The sequence below is a fragment of the Perca fluviatilis genome, chromosome 24 (assembly GCF_010015445.1).
Source record: "Perca fluviatilis chromosome 24, GENO_Pfluv_1.0, whole genome shotgun sequence".
Taxonomy (NCBI): domain Eukaryota; kingdom Metazoa; phylum Chordata; class Actinopteri; order Perciformes; family Percidae; genus Perca; species Perca fluviatilis.
In genome coordinates, this window is record NC_053135.1 from 21,097,993 (window position 1) to 21,122,355 (window position 24,363).

The 24,363-nt window shown below is 39.0% G+C and overlaps 1 protein-coding gene across 1 annotated transcript; it reads left to right on the forward strand.

Moving 5' to 3' along the window:
• Positions 1 to 590: 590 nt before the first annotated feature.
• Positions 591 to 22,778, forward strand: LOC120554651 (adhesion G-protein coupled receptor G7-like). Its single transcript, XM_039793676.1, has 15 exons — positions 591 to 783; positions 2,592 to 2,708; positions 2,796 to 2,905; positions 3,011 to 3,151; positions 3,624 to 3,712; positions 10,011 to 10,153; positions 16,168 to 16,281; positions 16,745 to 16,923; positions 17,351 to 17,503; positions 17,622 to 17,731; positions 17,960 to 18,288; positions 20,062 to 20,143; positions 21,911 to 22,057; positions 22,179 to 22,317; positions 22,608 to 22,778. Exons 2-15 carry the CDS (start codon positions 2,612 to 2,614, stop codon positions 22,776 to 22,778), a joined length of 2,004 nt encoding a protein of 667 aa, XP_039649610.1. The 5' UTR covers positions 591 to 783; positions 2,592 to 2,611.
• Positions 22,779 to 24,363: the final 1,585 nt, after the last annotated feature.

A 24,363-nucleotide genomic window follows, 5' to 3' on the forward strand; every position in this document is an offset into this window, starting at 1 on the left:
TTGCTGCTACTAATCCTATGTATACCGGTACTACTGAGGTTACCATTGGTACTACTACACCTAGGCCTACTACTGGTCCTCATACTACTATTACTACTACTAGGCCTACTACTGATCCTCCTACTACTACTGCTGCTACTACTACTACTACTACTACTGCTGCTGCTACTACTACTACTACTGCTGCTACTACTCCTGATCCTCCTACTACTACTCCTGATCCTCCTACTACTGCTGCTGCTACTACTACTGCTACTACTCCTGATCCTCCTCCTACTACTCCTGATCCTCCTACTACTACTGCTGCTACTACTGCTACTACTGCTGCTGCTACTACTACTCCTGATCCTCCTCCTACTACTACTGCTGCTGCTACTACTACTGCTGCTGCTACTGCTGCTACTACTACTACTGCTACTACTCCTGATCCTCATACTACTACTCCTGATCCTCTTACTACTACTGCTCTTCCTCCTGCTACTACTGCTCATCCTCCTCCTACTACTGCTCTTCCTCCTGCTGCTACTACTACTACTGCTGCTACTACTACTCCTGCTGCTACTACTACTACTTCTACTGCTGCTCCTCCTCCTACTACTACTGCTCTTCCTCCTGCTACTACTGCTACTGCTCCTCCTACTACTACTACTCGTCCTCCTACTACTACAACTCCTACTACTACTACGACTACTCCCCCTCCTCTGGTTTGCTATAACGGAGGTAGACCTCTGAATGGCGTCTGTATCTGTCCGGACGACTGGACTGGAAAGACCTGCTCAGTAGGTAAGTCTGACTCATTTAAAAGAAAACTGTATTTTCTAAGTATTTAAATACCTGACAGTAGTTTCACTTCATGCTCCTCTGGAGATCTAGGAACTGAAACCCGGTGACATTATGGAAATCTTTCTGTTGACTTTGTCTGCCCTCGCCTCCAAAATCTTATTCTCTCTCAGAGTGGAAACACTTTTAGGAAAGCTACGTTGAGAGCATAATGTGCCAGTGGTAGTATAAACCTAAAACACTCTGGCTCAAGGCTAGTGTTTGGTACCGAAACCTTAATGTCCCAGAGGTTTAGTTGTTTTCGTCCATAACGACCAGTATCTAGCGAAACCAAATAACAACGCAGATTTGGGTGCCTCATTACTTCCAACAACTTTCAAAGTGACTCTTCTGTCTCTGACTGTGTCCAATAATCTCTGAATGAGACCCTGAGAGTTTTGGTAGAGTCAGGGAGTTCCCGTCGTCTCCATCATTTGGTGTAAGGTCAAACTCAGTCCCAGTCAGTCTTTCTCCCGTCGGGATGTTCAGACTAAATCAAACATGTTTGGTATTATCCTAAGTTTGAAATTAACCCCGTGACGCCTGAATTTATTCACAATTATATAAAAAAATGTATTATGTGTGTTTCTGGCTCCAAGCTGATGCTAAATTAAGTTGAGATTGTTAATTTGTCTATAGCATATAGAATAGATATAAATTTAGGTATGATGCAAATTAGCGACAACAGGCATTCGTGGTAAAATTCTTTACAAAATGGTAAAATTAATAGAACACATTTTCCCATCTCAGATATGTAGATTTTATTCATCTCACAAAGTAACTGACAAATAAATGAATCTTGACAACAGCAAGAAAGAAAACACTCTCCTACTCCCTAACATTGACAGTAGTCTTTTTAGGATTAGGGTTAGGGGTTAGGGTTAATTTTGCTTCTGTGAACTGGATGTAGTTCCCACTCCGACCGGTCCTACGAGAAACCAGTGCGTGTAAAAGGTTCCTAGGTATGTATCGAATGTAAACAAACCGGCATTGGGGGGAATACACACGCTATCTCGCCTGCAGTCGGAATGGAAGGGGTTTGATGCTAATTAGTGACAGTCGGCGTTAAGGGGTTAAATCATGTGAACATTGTCAACAACCAATGGGTGCTCTCCCTCCAGCACCAAACAGGAAGCAGCAAACAATAGAGCAAGTGTTGTTTATGGTTGCTATGGCGCTGCGCTATATATATATATATATATATATATATATATATATATATATATATATATATATATATATATATATACACACACACACACACACACACACACACACACACACACTACCAGTCAAAAGTTTTAGAACACCCCAATTGTTTATTGAAATTTTAGCAGTTCAAGTCCAATGAATAGCTTGAAATGGTACAAAGGTAAGTGGTGAACTGCCTGAGGTTAAAAAAAAAGTAAGGTTACCCAAAACTGAAAAATAATGTACATTTCAGTATTTTACAAAAAGGCCTTTTTCAGGGAACAAGAAATGGGTTAACAATGTAAAGCTGTTCTGCAGCAATAGAGGTTGATCAAGTTTTGAAAGTTGGTGCTACCAATTCCCACAGGTGTTCCAACTTGTCTGGATTACTCTAAAAAAAATACTCGAAATGTCACCAACTGTCTGACAGTTTTTTGTTTAAGCACCGGTAACAGAAATAACCCAAACGATACCCAGCCCTGCTCCTCAGTGGATTCACGTTGTCCGTTTTAGACTTTGGGCTCCATTTCCAAGTCAAACTGAGCAACAAACTTCAGCTTAAATTAAACTTCTTCTTGCAGAGAATTTTTGCAAAGCCAAGATGATAGCCCAGAACAACAGAGTATTCAACTTCCCACAAACACCCGTTGGCCGGTACGCTTATTCTAATGAAACCTGTCAACCACGAACGAGTGGCGGTAAGTTTTATTAGTTATTGTTATCTCCATCCATCAGGTCTCCCATAATGCACTGCTGTTTTAGAGTCTTTTACCATTTCCTTGCAGCGGGTAAACCCCAGGCTTTGACCAGATGTTCCAACAGGAAAATACCCCCGAGTTTCCAGGAGCCGCGCGTCCTCCAGTGTGACCTGACGCTCACCAACATACAACAAAATGTGAGTCAACAGGGAAGAAAAAGGCTGAACAAAAAATTATCACAGGCGGGTAAAGGACAATAGACTCAGGGAAGAGATACCTGAAAAATGTGTTTCCTCTCTCAGCTGAACGGCTCGGCAGATTTAGAGACGCTGGCGGCGAGCGCTCAGATGCTGACGTCCCAACCTGAAGATCTGACGGCTGAAGAAGTGACGACGGCCGCTCAGATCGCCGACACGCTGCTGTCGTCTGAGAACGTCTCACAGGTACGAAACAACAAACCTACAGAGAAACAACTCAAGTTACAATGAGTTCTGACTGCTGTCTACCAATGCCACAGAGGTACGAAACAACCAAGAAGAAACTCACAACAAACATACACATCTTAAACTTCAGTTACAACATGATTTTGGTTCAGCAGACGCCGGACACCAACCCGTACCAGTGGATATACAGTATATATATATTTATTTCCAAAAATATTGGGATATAGTTGTAGAAATGCCATGACTTTATTCTTGAACATGCGACAACTTGTCACAAAAAGATGGGGGCAGCAGTGTTTCCAAATGTCTCAGTATTAGGGGCTCGGAAATGCCGCAGTAGTGTGGATGCCCGGTGTAAACGTAGCAGAAGATACTCCTTTTTTAACCTAAACGTAGCAGAGGAGATGAAGCTCGAGTCTTAACGATACTCTGTGTGTGTAGCAGAGACTTTATTGTTGAAACTGTGTTTCAGAGCGTGAGGGAGTCAGCGGTAGCGACCGTCAGCCAGATTCTGAACGCTGACCCGCCAGACGACAACCAGGAAAACAGCGCTACTCACAAGTAAAACACTCTACTTTGTTTTCAGAAGCACACTGACGATATATATGATATACAAGACAATATATTTCTGTGTTGTGTGCAGCCTGATGCTGACCCAACCTAGCTGTAGGCTGTGTATATCTTTATATATTCCTGTGTGTGTGTATATATATATATGACTATATATTCCTGTATATATGTGTGTATATACAGTATGACTATATATTCCTGTATATATGTGTGTATATACAGTATGACTATATAGTCCTGTATATATGTGTGTATGTATGACTATATATTCCTGTATATACAGTATATGTCTATATATTCTGGTATATGTCTATATATTCTGGTATATATATATATATATATATATATATATATATATATATATATATATATATATATATATGTGTATATATGTCTATATATATATATGTGTGTGTATATGACTATATATTCCTGTATATATATATATATATATATATATATATATATATATATGTGTGTGTGTATATATGATTATATATTCCTGTATATACACTACTGGTCAAAAGTTTTAGAACACCCCAATCTTTTTCATTTTGAAATGGTCCGATTACCATTTTTTGAGCTTCGAAGCTTCGGTAGTAATGAGCATCGAATATTCGAAGCTTCGGAGAGAGGGGGCTGAACATATTATTATCTCTAATAAAGGCAGGAATCTCTATGTGTCTGATTGTTTGCATGTTGATTATTTTGAGAACCTTTCATCCAAACGACTTTACAAGGGACTGCAGTGTCGTATTTGGTGCAATATAGATAGACAGGCCAGACGCGTTCAGAATTAATAAACTTTTAACCTCTCGAGGCTCACCCTCCCGTCAACGGGACACTTTGTGACTGGGGCGTCGCCGTAACCTCGATAAAACTTCCACTCATGAGCGTTTTTATAACTTTAAAGCATTAAATCTTCAAATTATACAGCCATGTACACAACTGTTACAAAATAAAAGAAAATAAAACAACTCAGTGCATGAACACCTGTTGTCGTTGTCCTTTCAGCAACAAAGTGGTATTTTGACCAAAACTTGATTTTCATAAATCCCCAAGAGTCCAAGGAAATGTAATATCCAAGCTTTATATTCCAAAACGATCTCTTCGCCTCACAATGTTGAAGTTTCTGGCCGAATCACAACGGAAAAACGGGAAACAGTTTTCCATTTCCGCACTTTTTATTGCCACTAGCTTTTCTGCCCAGCTTGCTACATGCTACAAATTTTAAAATCGAATACCAACCCACCGAACGAATATTCGAATATTCGGGTCCAGCCCTACTGAGGTTAAAAAAAAAATTTAAAAATCATGTACATTTCAGTATTTTACAAAAAGGCCTTTTTCAGGGAACAAGAAATGGAGACCCGTCTAAAGCGAGAGCGCAAAATGGGGATAGTTGGTACCGGTACAGTAAGTAACATTCCAGTAATTAAAACTAAGCTGGTGAGTGTTTTTGCCACTAGATTTTCTCCTGATCTGGATGCAGTCACTCTGTGTGATTACCTGATTGAGAAACTGGGCAAATCTGTGACATGATCTAGTACGCAACAGATTCAGTTCGTTTCATGTTACTGCTGAATGCAACGAAGTTGATGAAATGTACGAGCCACAACTTTGGCCGGAGGGGATCTATGTACGTCGCTATTTTGAGGCTCGCAGACCCAAAGTTAACGGTGATAGCGCGGCCCTGGGATCAGGAGGAGAGGCTGGCCCACAGCAGCAGCGCTCTGTGTTCGTCCCTATACCTGTAGCTACGCAGGGGAGCAGCAGTCAGGCTGCGGCCCGGGATTGATAAACATAGATGAATATCAATATCGTGTCTTATAATGCGCGAGGACTGCGCGTTGGGCACAGTGAAGCAGACAAATCGCGCCGCCTTGTAGTGGATAAACTCTTGGAGGCTTGTGGTGTATTATGTGTTCAAGAAACTTTTTTACCAAAGCAGGATTTAGAGGGTCTAAATTCCCTGCATAAAGACTTTTATGGGGCGGGTGAATCTACTACTGACCTGAGCACTAGGATAGTTCATGGTAGAATACCTGGCGGTGTTGCCCTGTTATGGCATAAAAAATATGATCAGCTGGTTAAGGTGGTTAGACTGGGTGTTGACTGGGCCATAGGAATTGAGTTTAATTGTGGTGCTAAAAACTTCATTATCTTAAACATTTACACACCCTATGAGTGCTCTCAAAATGAAGATGAATATCTTAATAGATTGGCTTGTGTTATGTCTTTTATTCAAGATAATGCTTCCACGTGCATCTTTATTGTGGGTGATATGAATGCAGATGTTTCCGATGGCAGCGCTTTATTTGCCAAACACTTAATGCAGTTCTGTTCTGATAATGGCTTGATTCTTTCTAGCAAATTGCTCTTGCCTGATAGTAGCTACACCTACATCAGTGGAGGCGGCACACAACTTCATGGCTAGATCACTGCATTTGCACGGCTGATGCACATGATTCTATAGAGGCCATGAAAATTAATTATGAATTTGCCACTACTGATCATGTGCCTTTTTCTTTATCTGTTAATCCAGGCAATATACCTGCTCTTCTGTCTGTAGATAACATGTGTGTGGGGAAAATAGATTGGTCTAATCTGACTAAGGAGGACCTTAAAGAATATTATATTCAGTCTGATTTTCTGTTGAGTAACATTGAATTACCTAAAGATTCCATTGTATGCTCTGATATTAATTGTAAGAACTCTCAACATGGTATTGAGCTGTGCTCCCTCTATGAGAATATTGTGAAGTCCCTCCTGGTTTCGAGCGGGCCTCTGTATAAGACACACAGATTGTACAAGGTCAAGCCAGGCTGGAATGGCTATGTGGAAGAGACACATGCTGAAGCAAGAAGGGCCTTCAAAGCATGGGATGAGTCAGGCAGACATAAACATGGTCCCTTATTTGAATATAAGAAGCGTGCAAATGCAAAGTTTAAATATGCTCTACGTTTCATTAAGAGGAATGAAAATGCAATGAGGTCTGACTCTCTTGCAAAGAAGCTGCAATACAATAGTCCTATTGATTTCTGGAAAGAAATCAAAAGAATGAATAATTGTAAAACATCGTTACCAACGAATATTGATGGTGTTAGTGGCTCAGAAAACATTACTCAGTTGTGGCAGAAACATTACTATGAGCTGTTTAACTGTGTTAAAAGTAAATCCTTTACAGTGGGTAACATTGATGGTAATGAAGATGCGACTGTTCTCCCTCAAGAAATATATGATGCAATTATGATGCTAAAAGATAATAAGGCATGCGGTATGGATAAGATATCTGCAGAGCATTTAAAATTTGCTAGTAGAAAACTTTGTCCCCTAATTGCTTTTTGTTTTTCTGGGTTGTTAGTCCATGGCATTTTACCTGATTCTATTTTACCTGTCACATTAGTGCCTATCATTAAAAACAAAGCTGGTAAGATTAACAGCTTGGATAATTACAGGCCTATAGCTTTGGCCAGTATTTTATCCAAGGTCTTGGAGAGGACTATACTGAATAGGCTGGAACGGTCTGTCCTGACCGCTGACAACCAGTTTGGCTTTAAACCTAAACATGGCACGGATATGTGTGTTTTTGCCTTAAAGGAGGTTTTAGATTTGTATAACAGGCATAACTCCACAATTTTGTGTGTTTTATTGATGCCTCTAAAGCCGTTGCATGTGTGAATCATGAGAAGCTATTTTACAAATTGCACAGCAAAGGGACTCCCAAATATTTGGTGAGAATCTTGGCTTTTGGTATGCTCATCAGTCAATGTATGTGAAATGGGGTAACTCTATGTCCGCCCCATTTAATGTAAACAATGGAGTTAGGCAGGGAAGCATTTTGTCTCCCTTTCTTTTAATATTTATATGGATGATCTATCAAAGTTGCTAAACAATTGTGGAACAGGTTGTATGGTTGGGGACACCATTGTAAACCACCTGATGTACGCAGATGACTTGGTCATTCTCTGTCCATATAGTGCTGGCCTTCAACAGCTACTAAGGGTCTGCTCCCAATATGGCTCAGACTTTGATATTAAGTTCAATTCTCCGAAGAGTACTATAATGATTGTTAGAAGCAGGGACGACAATAAATTGTCATTTCCTGATTTCTCTCTCTCTGGTACTGTCCTTAAAGTGTGTGTTGAGGTCAAATACTTAGGGCACTATATAACTGATGACCTGTCTGATGATAGGGACATTCATAGACAATATTGCATGTTGTATGCACAAGCTAATATGCTGAATCGCAAATTTAGCATGTGTTCACTGTCTGTGAAGACCACGCTTTTAAAGCTTTTGTACTCCAATGTATACTGCCCATTTGTGTGGCGCTATAAAAAAGCAGTATGCAGAAACTCAATGTGGCATATAATGATGGCATGAGGCTGCTGCGTAAAATGCCACGATGGAGCAGTGCAAGCCAAATGTTTGTAAGTGTTAATGTATTCACCTGTCCTGCTGTACTCAGGAATCTCATGTTCAGATGTATGTGTAGACTAACAGAGTCATACAACAGCATCATTGCAACACTAGTGAACCCTGCATTGAGTGCAGTTAGGTTCACTTCAAGATTGTGGAACCACTGGCGTTTTAATCTATATGCTAATATCTGAACACTTTTTTGTGTATTGTGGAATTTTGACTGTTGTAGACATTTCTTATTGTATGTGTTTTATCTTGTATCTGTTTGTATTTTGCTATGTTTTTGTATTGTGCTATGGACCATTTGTGTGTGTCCTGAATAAAGAATATGATGATGATGATGATGGTAAACAATGTAAAGCTGTTCTGCAGCAATGGAGGTTGATCAAGATTTGAAAGTTGGTGCTACCAATTCCCACAGGTGTTCACACTGGTCTGGATTACTTACAACCACCTCTGTCTGTTTGTATAAAAGTATTGTTGGAACACACTGTGGTACCGTACCCTCGTGAGCATTATATGAACAGTATTGTACTGCAGAAAGTAGTGTGTTGCTATAAAAATGGTGGGAAAAAGGCAATTAACAATGGAAGAGAGACAGACCATCATAACACTTAAGAATGTTGGTCTTTCCTACAGAGAAATTGTGAAGAAAGTCAAGGTGTCAGTGAGTACAGTATTCTTCACCATCAAAAGGCACTTAGAAACTGGGGAAACTCTGACAGGAAGAGGTCTGGCAGACCCAAAGCCACAACAGAATCAGAAGACAAGTTTCTGAGAGTCAACAGCTTGTGTGATAGGCGGCTCACAGGACAACAGCTTCAAGCACAGCTTAATAGTGGTCGTAATAAGCAAGTCTCAGTTTCAACTGGAAAGAGAAGACTTGGAGCTGCAGGTTTGATAGGTCGAGTTGCAGCAAGAAAGCCATTGCTAAGACGTCAGAATAAGAAAAAGAGGCTTGCCTGGGCCAAGAAACATCGTCAATGGACTACTGAAGACTGGAAGAAGGTGTTATGGACTGATGAATCAAAATTTGAAATCTTCGGTTCATCACGCAGGATTTTTGTACGCCGTTGAGTAGGCGAAAGGATGGTTCCTCAGTGTGTGACAACAACTGTCAAACATGGAGGAGGAAGCATGATGGTCTGGGGCTGTTTTGCTGGATCCAGGGTCGGTGATTTGTACAGAGTGAAAGGAACCCTGAACCAAAATGGCTACCACAGCATTTTGTAGCACCATGCAGCACCCTCTGGTATGCGCCTAGTTGGTCAGGGGTTCATCCTACAGCAAGATAATGACCCAAAACATAAGTCCAAGCTATGCCAGAACTACCTTAGCAAAACAGAACAAGATGGTATGCTTAAAAACATGGAGTGGCCAGCACAGTCACCAGACTTGCTGGTTTGGGATGAACTGGACAGAAAAGTGAAAGCAAAGCAACCTAAAAGTGCTACACATTTATGGGAACTTCTGCAACAGAGTTGGGAAGAACTTTCTGAAGAATATTTGATTTCCATTGTAGAAAGAATGCCACGAGTGTGTTCAGCTGTTATATCTGCCAAAGGGGGCTACTTTGATGAGTCAGAAATTTAGGATTTATTTTGGTTTATAAATTGATTCCATGATTTCTTTTTTAACTTAAATTGTTAATTTGTTCTATTCTTTCATTTCAGAGTACAATAAGACATTGAACTGCATGAATTTCAATCAAAACCTGGAAAAATTGGGTTGTTCTAAAACTTTTGACCAGTAGTGTATATGTGTATATATGTGACAATATGTTTGTGTATATATATATATATATATATATATATATATATATGTGTGTGTGTATATATGACTATATATTTGTGTATATTTGCAGCCTGACACAGACCCTGTCCAGCCTGTCGGTGAACCTGAGTTTGATCTCCAATGATTCTAAGATGGTTCAGCCAAACATCGTGGTCCAGTCGGCTCAGATCTCAGCAGCCGACACTCAGGGAGTCCAGTTCACTGCACTGTCAGGTGACTATTATCAGCCAATCAGCAGCCTCTCAGGGTCTGCTCCTTTAGCCAGGGGTCAAAGGTCAGATGGAGATGTTAATCTCCCTAATAGAACAGAGTTCAGGGAAGCTTTTCATGGTTTTATTATTCAGTCAATCTGCTCAATGTTTAATCTTTCTTCTTCTGCTCTCTCCTGTTTTGATTTTGTACGTTTTGCAGCATTTAAATACCAAAAGGTTTAACTTTTAGAGTTCCCGAGGATATCGTTATCCCTGAGAATCCTAAGTAAACTTAAAAAGTAATTAAGTAATTTGTTATCTGTCCAAATAATAAAAGTCTTAGTACTCACAAGATTCAGGATTGGCTTCATGTTGAAGGTCTACAGGAGCCTAAAAGAGACAAAACAAAGCAATACAATAACTGTTTTGTAAATAAAAAAAATGACCTTTGTTAAAAAAAGCATCAAAAACATCCCAAAAAAAAGCGACAAAAGATGTTGTGACTTGGGGCATCTTGCATTTCTACCAAAATAAAAGCGTCTTGCTTGTTTTCACGACAAGGGGCCTCCAGGAGCCTAAAAAGAGACAAATCTATCAAATAAATTCTTGACATTTTGTGTCACATTTATAAACTTTGGTAGCACTTATAATAACTATCCATAATTCATCATTTATTAAGCATTAGTTAACTATTAGTTAATGGTTTGTTCATTATTACTTATTAATTGTTCATACATAGTTCATCATGAGTAAAGTATTTGTTCACACAGTTATAAATGGTTTGTTCATAGTAAACAAGCCTATTAGTTAATGATTTGTTCATCATTATTAATTAATTGTTCTTACATAACTCATCATCAGTAAAGCATGTGTTCACATAGTCATAAATGGTTTGTTCATAGTAAATAAGCCTATCTTGAAAAATATGTTTGTAAGTACATGATTTATACTTAGCAAATAATGAAACAACCATTTGTAAATGAAATAATTTTCCCATTATAAACTATCTACAAACTAGTAGTAATTTATTTGTTTATCATTTGTAAAGCATAGTTCCTACATTCATTCTAATCAGTAAAGCATTTGTAAATGCAGTTAGTAAATGGTTGGTCCATAGTAAGTAAGCCCAAGTAAAATGTTTATCAGTATATTTTTTAATAATTCCTACTTGATGCATTAACCATTTGTAAATTAAGTAATTTTACCATTATCAACTAGGTACTCAGGAACGTAAAAGGTTGTTTAAAACTAGGAAGTTAATGATTAACAGACTATCTAGACCTACATTTGTTCATGTCTTAAATAAAATGTTATGATTTAGAAAAAGGCCTAAACTAATAGCTGGGGTGTTAACACATCTGTTACAAATACTTACCAATAATGTAATCCATGATTAACTCATGAGTTACTATTGGTTAGTTAAGTATACTGTGTGAGCCCATCTAAAGTGAGTACTTTCTATGCTTTACAAACCATTTAAAAATGACTTCCAAAGGCTACCAGAACCTGGATACACACGTATTGTTCTATTTGGACATGCTTTCAGAAATATGCCTATGGATAGTTAGTGTTAATACATCTTCAACAAGCACTTACCAAAACATCAATCCATGATTAACTCATGAGTTACTACTGGTTAGTTAAGTATACTGTGTGAGCCCATCTAAAGTGAGTACTTTCTATGCTTTACAAAGCATTTATAAATGAGTTGCAAAGGCTAGCAGATACAACAGAAACACAAGTAAAAAAAGTATTTGTAACCCTTATTACGATGTAGTAAGAATGTACATTTATGAAATAGTAGTGTTATGTAGTTGATATCAGTGTGAATTTGGACCAGAACCAGAAGAAAACTAGATTGTTAAGAGCCAGAGAATTGAACATCAATAAAGAGACTAGGAAACCAGGAAAAAGTTTGAGAAGTGTATTAATATACACAGAAACATGGCATACACATATATAGATAAAACACAGGTATGAAAAATAACAACTAAAATAATAAAGTGCGCTCATAAAATAAACCCTTTTCAGTTCTATGAGCTCAATTGTTCTTTGATGACAAGAGTTCAGAGATGTTCAACGTTGGGGCCCATATGAGTTTGGTTTCTGTTGGTCCTACCACCATGAAGAAGGAATCCAGGGCAATCCGTATAAGTTCTGAGTCTCGATCCTGTAGCTGCCACCCAGCCCACTGAACTGGGAATCTGTAACCCCTGGAAGACTCTGGGATCTGAAGAATCAATGTGATCCAATATCCCTCTCTGGACCGGACCTCCTGTGCGTAGTGCTTCTCAAATCTCCACCTCCTCCACCTGTAGATAAGGCCAAATCAGTTCTCTCAATTACTATCCAGAAATAAAATCAATTGCTTAGGCTACAATGAAAATAAAATGAGGTGATATTTCAGTTAACCCATATTGAAATATCTAAATCTCTTCAGTTGTACAACCGTTCTCAAATGTCTTCTCTTAAGTATCAAAAGTATATAAATCCCTTTCAGGTATCAAAAGTACATTTATATTAATAGGTAACCTTTATACAAAAAATACATTTCTAATTCAAGTTTTATGGAACCTACCGTAGTAACATTAACACTATTCTTAATATAATTGCATAAATTGCATGTAAAAAATCTCTCAAATTGTATTATTTTCCCATAACTTAAGCTACAGTGTTGTAATTTAGAGGCATTAAGACATGCGTGCTTATTTATCCCTCCCTGCCCAGGTAATAGTAGAAAGAATGCAGTAAAAATTAGCCTCTTTGAGTTACTTCTCCATAAACTCCAGTTAAACAATTAAACACACAACTTGTACTAACATTCATTCAACAAATACCCACAGCTAGCAATAGTGTTGAAAAGCAACATTACTTTCCATAACCAATAGATAGAATCATTAGCCTTTTCACAAGAAATACGCAGTACTCCGCTAGCCTTTTGTGGCTAATTACCCTATTAGCATATGAATACAGCACCTTAGCTAACCCGTTAGCTTTGCACTATTAGCAATAGACAGTATTAGCACCGTTCTCTTAATACATCCATGATTAGCACCGATTAGCATGGATGCTAGCGAACTCAAGGCATAGCTAGTGCCAAGGAATGACTCACCATTTTAATGGAATTCACTGCCTTTAACTCCATGACGACAGTGGATTCAGACACAGCTCTCTTTCGTTCTATTCACAACAAGGCATAGCCAGTATTAGATAGGATTTAATTCACTAAATGTCTTTTTCTCTTACCGAGTGAATAACGGCTGCCTACGTTCCGATGTAGCGCCAAAAGGGACGTGAGGAGACGTAAATCTAGAGATCTGACGTAGCCTAGTTGATAGCTGATTGGTCAACTCACAGACCCGAGTTCACCCATTGGCCTATTTACAAGCCCATCAAAGCTAAGTGAAAGTTAAATCGTTTTCCACTATTTTCTCCCATATCTCTTACAACTACTTTTGACCATATTTTAATAACTTGGAAAACAAAACGAATGTCTCAAAGTAAAATAAAATAATATAGGGGTGTCATTATTGTTAACTTTGATGGGCTTGTAAATAAACCAATGGGTGAACTTGGGTCTGTGAGTTGACCAATCAGCTATCAACTAGGCTTGTTTGTTGAGCTCTATATTTACGTCTCCTCACGTCCCTTTAGGCGCTGCATCGGAACGTCATATAAGCCTGTTGTCATTCAGTCGGTAAGAGAAAAATAACGACATTTAGTGAATTAAATCCTATCTAATACTGGCTATGCCTTGTTGTGAATAGAACGAAAGAGAGCTGTGTCTGAATCCACTGTCGTCACGGAGTTAAAGGCAGTGAATTCCATTAAAATGGTGAGTCATTCCTTAACACTAGCTATGCCTTGAGTTCGCTAGCATCCATGCTAATCGGTGCTAATCATGGATGTATTAACCCTTTAAATTAAAACACTGTAGCTTAAGTTATGGGAAAATAATACAATTTGAGAGATTTTTACATGCAATTTATGCAATTATATTAAGAATAGTGTTAATGTTACTACGGTAGGTTCCATAAAACTTGAATTAGAAATGTATTTTTTGTATAAAGGTTACCTATTAATATAAATGTACTTTTGATACCTGAAAGGGATTTATATACTTTTGATACTTAAGAGAAGAAATTTGAGAACGGTTGTACAACTGAAGAGATTTAGATATTTCAATATGGGTTAACTGAAATATCACCTCATTTTATTTTCATTGTAGCCTAAGCAATTGATTTTATTTCTGGATAGTAATTGAGAGAACTGATTTGGCCTTATCTACAGGTGGAGGAGGTGGAGATTTGAGAAGCACTACGCATGGGAGGTCCGGTCCAGAGAGGGATATTGGATCACATTGACTCTTCAGATCCCAGAGTCTTCCAGGGGTTACAGGTTCCCAGTTCAGTGGGCTGGGTGGCAGCTACAGGATCGAGACTCAGAACTTATACGGATTGCCCTGGATTCCTTCTTCATGGTGGTAGGACCAACAGAAACCAAACTCATATGGGCCCCAACGTTGAACATCTCTGAACTCTTGTCATCAAAGAACAATTGAGCTCATAGAACTGAAAAGGGTTTCTTTTATGAGCGCACTTTATTATTTTAGTTGTTATTTTTCATACCTGTGTTTTATCTGTATATGTGTATGCCATGTTTCTGTGTATATTAATACACTTCTCAAACTTTTTCCTGGTTTCCTAGTCTCTTTATTGATGTTCAATTCTCTGGCTCTTAACAATCTAGTTTTCTTCTGGTTCTGGTCCAAATTCACACTGATATCAACTACATAACACTACTACGAGCTATTTCATAAATGTACATTCTTACTACATCGTAATAAGGGTTACAAATACTTTTTTTACTTGTGTTTCTGTTGTATCTGCTAGCCTTTGCAACTCATTTATGAATGCTTTGTAAAGCATAGAAAGTCCTCACTTTACATGGGCTCACACAGTATACTTAACTAACCAGTAGTAACTCATGAGTTAATCATGGATTGATGTGTTGGTAAGTGCTTGTTAAAGATGTATTAACACTAACTATCCATAGGCATATTTCTGAAGGCATGTCCAAATAGAAAAATACGTGTGTATCCAGGTTCTGGTAGCCTTTGGAAGTCATTTATAAATGCTTTGTAAAGCATAGAAAGTACTCACTTTAGATGGGCTCACACAGTATACTTAACTAACCAGTAGTAACTCATGAGTTAATCATGGATTACATTATTGGTAAGTATTTGTAACAGATGTGTTAACACCCCAGCTATTAGTTTAGGCCTTTTTCTAAATCATAACATTTTATTTAAGACATGAACAAATGTAGGTCTAGATAGTCTGTTAATCATTAACTTCCTAGTTTTAAACAACCTTTTACGTTCCTGAGTACCTAGTTGATAATGGTAAAATTACTTAATTTACAAATGGTTAATGCATCAAGTAGGAATTATTAAAAAATATACTGATAAACATTTTACTTGGGCTTACTTACTATGGACCAACCATTTACTAACTGCATTTACAAATGCTTTATTGATTAGAAAGAATGTAGGAACTATGCTTTACAAATGATAAACAAATAAATTACTACTAGTTTGTAGATAGTTTATAATGGGAAAATTATTTCATTTACAAATGGTTGTTTCATTATTTGCTAAGTATAAATCATGGACTTACAAACATATTTTTCAAGATAGGCTTATTTACTATGAACAAACCATTTATGACTATGTGAACACATGCTTTACTGATGATGAGTTATGTAGGAACAATTAATTAATAATGATGAACAAACCATTAACTAATAGGCTTGTTTACTATGAACAAACCATTTATAACTGTGTGAACAAATACTTTACTCATGATGAACTATGTATGAACAATTAATAAGTAATAATGAACAAACCATTAACTAATAGTTAACTAATGCTTGATAAATGATGAATTATGGATAGTTATTATAAAGTGCTACCTAAACTTTTATTCTGAAAATATCTCCCCTAACTAACGGCTGTGTTTCTCTCGGTGCGTTCAGGAACGTCGGAACGTTTTGGTGCCAACCGCATCCAGCTGGACACCAACACATCGGCTGTCGCCGTGGAAACCAACTTCACCGCCGACGCCGTCGTTTACCTCAAGTTCCCCACAGGTGAGTTTCCTCAGAAACTTAACTTTGTGCAGCGTTTTTTATAAACGTTCTCTTTGATTTCTGACATTTTTGTCTCTTTTTTTTTTTGCTTGTAAAAAGTTTTTGTTACTTTTTTTCGGTTTGAGAGAAAGAGAAACATTAAAAAGGTTTTTCTAAATCTTACAATTTTGTTCTCGTCAACGTTATGACTTCCTGTAGTTTGACCTGAAACTAATCCAGATGTTGGAAAACTCAACTCAAGGGGAACTTTTCAAGACGTTTTTTGAATGCTTCTCGACAAATTTTCGTCAGTTTTTCAACTTTTTTTCAATTATTTTTCGACAACTAACTCCAGATGAGTCAATTTACAAACAGAAAACTGAATGTTTTGGGCACTTTTTATTGCGTTATTTTTCAACTTTTTAAAAACTTTTTGTGAATGTGTGAAACTAACTCCAGAGTTAAATGTGTGTGTGTTGTTTAGGCGGTGCGGATGGCCATCTCCAGACTCCGTCCAACGTGTCTGTGGGTTTCGTCCTCTACCAGAACGACCACTTCTTCCACTCGAAGCGCTACAGGCGGCGCCGGGCCTCCGTCAGGGTCCTGTCGGCCACCGTTGGCGGTCTGGAGCCGCAACAGGTCCAGATGCTCTTCAGACCAATGGTAACAGGATTTGGCTGCTTTTTTTTAACATTTGGCCCTTTTCTGTGCAACATCCTTATTTGATGGAAATTCAATTTTCATGCGATTTTTGTCACATTTTCATGACATTTTATGTGCAGTTTCTTGATGCGTTTGTTGTACCACAGTTTTGGGGTTTGGCCCTATCCCAAAGTTTCTGTTGCTATTTTCTGTTTTTGCCACCTTTCTCTCACACTGCCACACAAACACCATTAATAAAAAAGAAGAAAAGAAGTTTTTTGACTATTTTGACAGTTTATCGACTATTTCTCTCCTTTTTTAAATTGAATATTTCTAGTTTTTCGACAAAAAATAGCAACGTTGCCATTTCCTGTTTTTGGTGCTTTTCTCTCTCTCTCGAGATGTCCCAATCAATAAAGTTTTAGATGTTTCTGTGGTTGTGTTTCAGCTCCTGAACGGTACGTCTCTGTGGGACTTCTCGTGTGTTTTTTGGGACTACACTTTGGAGGATTGGAGCGCGGCTGGCTGCTGGAAGGGAAACGCTTCAGACGGAGTCCTCCAATGTTTCTGCAACCACACAACCAACTTCGCTGCTCTCTGGGTGAAGAAACATGCTCACAAATTTCACTTCACACTCAACATTTCATATATTTGAAGGTATATCAAAGTGAGTCTTGTAGGAAGCTTGTTGAAAACTCTATTGTGTGTTTGTATTTCAGTCCTTCAGAGAGAATTATAAATATGCAGCGCTGGATAAAATTTCTATAGTTGGACTTTCTTTCTCCATCCTGGGTTTGGTTGTTACGATAATTCACCACATTACGGACAAGTAAGACTTATTTGTCATATTTAATATAATTTATTGTCTGGGTGAATACTCTGTTCTGTGAGATATAGGAATCCTACTAAAGTAGATCCGGTGAAACTGTTTACCATTCTAAAATATCTGTGTATTAACAGCAGTATATCTGTATATTTTAACAGAAGTTGCCTCTTTAATCTTGAAATCTTAGGACTTTCGACTCTATACCTAAAATGTAACATGATCTGTGAACAGGGGCGAACGGAAGAAGAGTAGGAACTCCCAGCTTGCTTTGCTGAGTATATGGTTCAGCCTGCTGGCCTTCATCATCACCTTCCTCTCTGGCGTCACAAACACCAATGACAACGCGGTGCTCCACAATAAGACCAACGATGTCCCGCACTCTGACGAACACGTGGCAAAGAATGCCCGATGTTCGGCGGTGACGGCGCTGCTTCACTTCTTCCTGTTAGCTACCTTTACGTGGAACAGTGTGTACGCCACGCAGGAGGTGCTGCTCTTTCGCAAGATACACCACAAGCTGCCGCCATACTGGACGCCGCTCAGCGCCACCATAGGATGGGGTAGGATTTTAAAGTTTTACTTTAGACCAGAGATGTTCACAAGTCATTTTTTGCAAGTCCAAGTCAAGTCTCAAGTCTTTGAGCTCAAGTCCAAGTCAAGTCTCAAGTCTTTGAGCTCGAGTCCAAGTCAAGTCTTAAGTCTCAAGTCTCAAGTCTCTGGCCATCTAATCTGTCCCTAACACTATATTGTTAAATCTTATGAATTCAAAACACGTCCTGTAGCTACCATCCATACAGTACAGTATGGATAACTTTATGGGGTCTACTTAACACATCCCTCTAGCCCTCAGACCTGGTGAAATATTAACCTAAGTCTGTCACATCATATGGATACAACTATAAAGATACAATATGCCTGTTCCCAGCATTAGCACAACACTTTGCGATGGTTGGCTTGTTACCTGTGATGATATATTCTAAATATAACGTCTCTTTCATTCAAAAAAATGTCTAATGTCGAAGTGGAAATCAAGAGAATAGTGGCAGCGCCACACCAGCTACAGAACAACATGCATCTCAGTGTCAGTCCAAATTACACACAATAAGCAGTTTGAACTCACTGATGTATTGCCATTTATTTTCTGTTAGTAGGCTCAGTGAAACTGAGTCCAGCGCGAGGGAGACCCGACTCAGAGGAGGACAGGTTAGGCGTCTCCGCGCAGGTGACAGCGCGCACGGATCCGCTGTGCCACGCATGGATGAAATAATGAAATAGTAAACAGGACTACAGTAACAGAAATATTTACAGAATTAAGACAGTCAAGACAGTGTTTGGTGGACCAGGTAAACCTTGTTCACTTAATAGCCTACAAATCATCCACGGGATCAATTACGCATCACATGAGTTTGCCCTCCCGACACAGCGTTTGTTCCTGGGGAGATGGATGCGTGCGTCCCGCCTCCTGTGCGCCATGGATGTCTGAGCCTCAGCAACTACTAACTATAAGATAATATTTGCCTGTTCCCAGCATTAGCACAACACTTTGCGATGGTTAGCTTGTTACCTGTGAAGATATATGCTAAATGTAACGTCTCTTTCACATTAGTGTGTGAGTGACTGACCTGTGTGCATTTTGAGATGCCTCGTGAAGTCCGACGTTGTTGATCCGGCATCATTTATCTTGGTGCCACACACTTTGCATGTAGCTGTTTGCTTACTGCCACTGTTTACAAAGTTATTGAAAGCAAAACTAATGACAAAAGGCACAACTCCGGGAGGACTTGGTGCATCGGCAATGCATTTTTTTATATGTTAGTGCGCGCACATAGGCGGATGCGTTACGTTGCACATTATGGCAAAGGGCAGGGGACATACAGCTCGTCATATGTTTTCCCGTATATGCGCCAATAAAAGAAAATAGAAATACATGAATAAATTCAGATTTAAAAAGCAATAATTGCATGAAAACAGGTCGTTGACGAGTCTCGAAGCTCGAGTCCGAGTCAAGTCTGAAGTCTTTTGGGTCGAGTCAGAGTCAAGTCTGAAGTCAGCTGTTTGTGCGACTTAAGTGCGACTCGAGTCTCAGACTCGAGTCGCACTTAAGTCATCACCCATCTCTGCTTTAGACGACATGTTAGAAGTGAAACACAATGCTTTTTGTCTCTTAATAGAAGATAATATGTATGATGTGGATGTTTTCTGATGAAATTTTGAATTTAAAGAATTTGTTTTAATCTGCACACTGCCAAACAAACACAAAGATGACAGATCTAGATTAAATGAAAAAAGCTAAATACCTCTTTAACTGTTGTTTACTTCCTGTTTCCTGTCAGGAGTCCCAGCTGTCGTCATGGCGATCACACTGGCAATCGCCTACAGGATGGACAACCCTCTGGGATATAGACAGGAGGAATTGTGGGTATAATTATTAATTTATTATTTGTTAAACTTTTCTTTAAATTCTTACTTTTGGATCTTGTTGCACTTCATTCAACTTTTTTTGCATTTTTTTTACATTCTGATGCTTGTTTTTTGACATTTTAATATGTTTTTTAAAACTAGTTTTGTTTTCTTTGGAAACTTTGGATCTAAATTAAATAAAGTTCTGTGTGTTTGATCTTCAACACAGTTCTTATATTTGTTGTTGATGCTTTTTTGGCATTTTGGACATTTGTTTTAAGCCATTCCTGCCGTTTTTTGTGATGTTTATATCGCTTTTATATATATATATATATATATATATATATATATATATATATATATATATATATTAGGGTGTGACGAGACACTTCGCTCACGAGACAAGACGAGACACCGAGATTGGGGTCACGAGGGCGACGCGATTTTAACACTAATTTAAAGAAAACTTCAGTTAAGAAATATGACTGGGAAAAATAGTCTTTACTCAGAGAACCAAGGTTACAAGCTAGGGTGTGACGAGACGCTTACTCCACGACCGAAACACATCACGAGATTGGGTTCATGAGAACGAGCGAGATTTCGTCGCGGAGGTGAAAAGTTGTCGGTCGCGGGGGGGAGTGTGATGTCAGCGTGATGGAGCGTGGAATTACTATTGAAGATCCCCTGCCCTTTTAAATCATTTGTGTGGCAACATTTTGGTTTTCCTTCGGAAATAATAAACGGCGAAAGAGTGACAGACAAGACGAACACAATATGTAAACATTGTAAGAAAGAAATGCCGTATACCGCGGCTAACACGAGCACTATGCAAAAACACTTCCAGCACCACCACAGCTCTCTACTAACTACTGCACCCGCGACTCGCGGGTGCAGTAGTTAGTAGTTCGGCATTTCTTTCTTACAATGTTTACATATCGTGTTCGTCTTGTCTGACACTCTTTCACTCTTTTCACCTCGACGAGAAATCTCGTCACGCGAGATCTCGCGAGATCTCGTAAAACGAGATCTCATCACACCCTTAATTTATATATATATATATATATATACACACACTCACCTTAAAGTTTATTAGGAACACCTGAAAGATTTCTTGTTAATGCGATTACCTAATCAACCAATCACATTGCAGCTGCTTCAATGCATTTAGTGGTGTGGTCCAGGTCTAGACAATCTCCTGAACTCCAAACTGAATGTCAGAATGGGAAAGAAAGGTGATCTAAGCAACTTTGAGCGTGGCATGGTTGTTGGTGCCAGACGGGCTGGTCTGAGTATTTGCCAATCTGCTCAGTTACTGGGATTCTCACCCACAGCCATTTCCAGGGTTTACAAAAAATGGTCTGAAAAAGTAAAAACATCCAGGATGCTGCAGTCCTGGGGGGCGAAAATACATTGTTGATGCTAGTGATCAGAGGAGAATGGGCCGACTGATTCCAGCTGATAGAAGATCAACTTTGACTCAAATAACCACTCGTTACAACCGAGGTACGCAGCAAAGCATTTGTGAAGCCACAACACGAACAACCTTGAGGGGGATGGGCTACACCAGCAGAAGACCCCCCTGGGTACCACTCATCTCCACTAAATATAGGAACATGAGGCGACAATTTGCACGAGCTCACTAAAATTGGACAGTTGAAGACAAGTACAAATGTTGCCTGGTCTGATGAGTCTCAATTTCTGTTGAAACGTTCAGATGGTAGAGTCAGAATTTGGCGTGAACAGATTGAGAACATATGTTTTGTTATTGTTTACTGTTTAAAGTTGCTGGCTGGCAGCGCTGGATAAATCCAAACACTTTGACTATGGGAAGCCGATGTTTTGGGGTTTCGTGCTTCCTATTGGTTTGATTCTGATCTACAACATCGTCCTGTTGGTTCTGGTCTCTCGGTACGACAACTCCCTCAAGAGGTATTCTGACCTTTTCCTTGTAATATTTTTAACTTATTTACTTACTTAAAAGGTAAATCTTTCTCCTACAGAATAAGAACATTTTTATAAATTATATAAACTTTGTTTTGTGTTTCTTCAGCATCAGGAAGTTACTGAACAGTTTCTCTCTGGCCGTGTTACTCGGTCTGTCCTGGACTCTGGGTTACCTGGTGCTGGTTACCGAGGGAACTGCCCACGAGGTGCTCAGCTACCTCTTCTGCATCGGCACCACCACACAGGTGTGTTAGTTTCACCTTTATTTACCAGATTTGAATCATGCAGAGGAATGTATAAATGATATCTCCGTATTCCAAAACTGATAGAAACATAGCTTTAACAATGTGTTTCCTACAACATTGGGTGAGGCAAGATTTACCCAAAATACCCAGAAACTCGCCTTTTTGTCACTTTCTGAAGCCTGTTTTTGTTGACGTTTTGTCGCCTTTTTGGGTATTGTTTTGCTACTTTGTTGTTGTTGTAAATTCTTTGTGTTTAGACTCCTGATAATCTCTGTATTTTCGTGTTTCAGGGGCTCCTTATATTCGTCCTGTTCACCGCCATTAAGCCAAGCTTCAGAGGCCGCGTGTCACGATCCGTTCGGACCATCTCGTCTGTCAACATCCAACTCAAACAGTTTAAATATAATCTGCAGAGAGACTGGACCAGCTCTAACGAGTCCTACAGAGTCCGGATAGACTAACACATTTTTTGGAGGGGGACACTGAGCAACCCATTGTAGCAATTTCTGTCTCAAAATATTTATCTTTTTTCTTTTAAAATATTGGGACTTTTATTCTGAAAATGCTTATTGTTTCCCTGAAAATATTGGGACTTTTATTCTGAAAATATTTGACTTTTTTTTTAAAATGTTTAATCTTTTTTCTCTCAAAATATTGGGATTTTTATTCTTAAAATATTGATATTTTTTGGCATCAAACTTGTTGAACTTTTTTTCAGACACAGAAACACCGAAACAGACTTAAAAAAAGAAGCCTTACCTTCAGATGATTTAGCCATGATCCACTCAAGGGACTACACTTCCCAGAATGCATTGGAATCCCTCAGAAGAAGCCAGAAGATGGTGGCTGAGAAGAAAAGAGAACAAATTAAAAGTTTGAAATCTGATTTTAATGTTTTTATTAATGCAATGTTCTTTTCTTTGTTGTTCTGTAAAGACTCAGAGGATTGTTTCTTTGTACTTTGATGCTACGTTTTACTTTCACAGTAAAATAAATGAATTCTCCCATCAAAAAGTCTTTCAACATTTTATAGATGGTTACTAAAGTTATAATGGTCTAACTGGACTTGTAAAGGCAACAAAAACACAACAAAAAGGCGACAGAAAAGAGCCAATGGAAGGCAAGGGTTTCTGCTAGTTTAGTTGTTGGAGACAGAAAGACACCAGAGGGAGACAAAACTCACACAAATCATCTTCATCTACTCCGTCAGTTCTCATTGGTTCTGGAGAAGAAAAGGTTTGAAGCCTAAAACAAATGTTACTACACACACACACACACACACACACACACAGATGCGCACACACACACACACACACACACACACACACACACGCACACACACACACATACAACAGCAACATGCACCTGTTGTATTTTAATGCATGCTAATAACAATAAGGTAAAAGCACTGCTGAGTGAACAGAAAAGGCTCCAGGATTAATAAGTCCTGCCTGTTAGCCTGGTCTGGAGCAGGCCAGCTGTTAGCCTGGTCTGGAGCAGGCTAGCTGTCAAACTAAACTAACAGAAAGACAGCTTACATTACCTTCAGCTGGAGCTTCAGACGGAGGAAACTACCTGAGACACAACCTGTGTGAAAGTAAACTTTAAACAGAAAACGCCCTGAACACGAGTCACGTGTTAATAAAGATCAGCTGGGGTACGTTTTCTACGACCTAGAAGCTTCTACATACAGTGGTGTGCAGAAGTTTGGACACCCATGCTAACGTTGACTAAAAAGAGGAATAAAAAAATCATCTTTTAGAAATTGATCTTAATGCCTTAATTAAAGCTGCGAGCAGCGATGGACGGGCCCTCGCGCCTTTCCGCGCGTCGGGGTTACTGGCAGACGCCGCTCCTTGTGACAGTTCATTCGCTCGACACTCAGACACCACAAATCGTCACCAATGAAAAGGGAACTTCCCGCCGAGTTCAACGATACCTCACACAAGACTCTACGTCATACGGTTCATTAGCTGTGAAAAGGGGCGTGGCTAAAGCATAGGGTGCGGGTCAAACCATAACCAATTAAAAAGGAAGTCTCTGCTG

What these genes read in the sequence shown, in the direction of transcription:
- LOC120554651 (XM_039793676.1), top strand. Translation starts at nt 2,612, where the DNA reads ATGATAGCCCAGAACAACAGAGTATTCAACTTCCCACAAACACCCGTT. An exon ending in CCAGTTCACTGCACTGTCAG is followed by an intron (nt 10,154 to 16,167) that starts GTGACTATTATC and finishes CGGTGCGTTCAG; the next exon opens with GAACGTCGGAACGTTTTGGT. An exon ending in TACGACAACTCCCTCAAGAG is followed by an intron (nt 22,058 to 22,178) that starts GTATTCTGACCT and finishes GTGTTTCTTCAG; the next exon opens with CATCAGGAAGTTACTGAACA.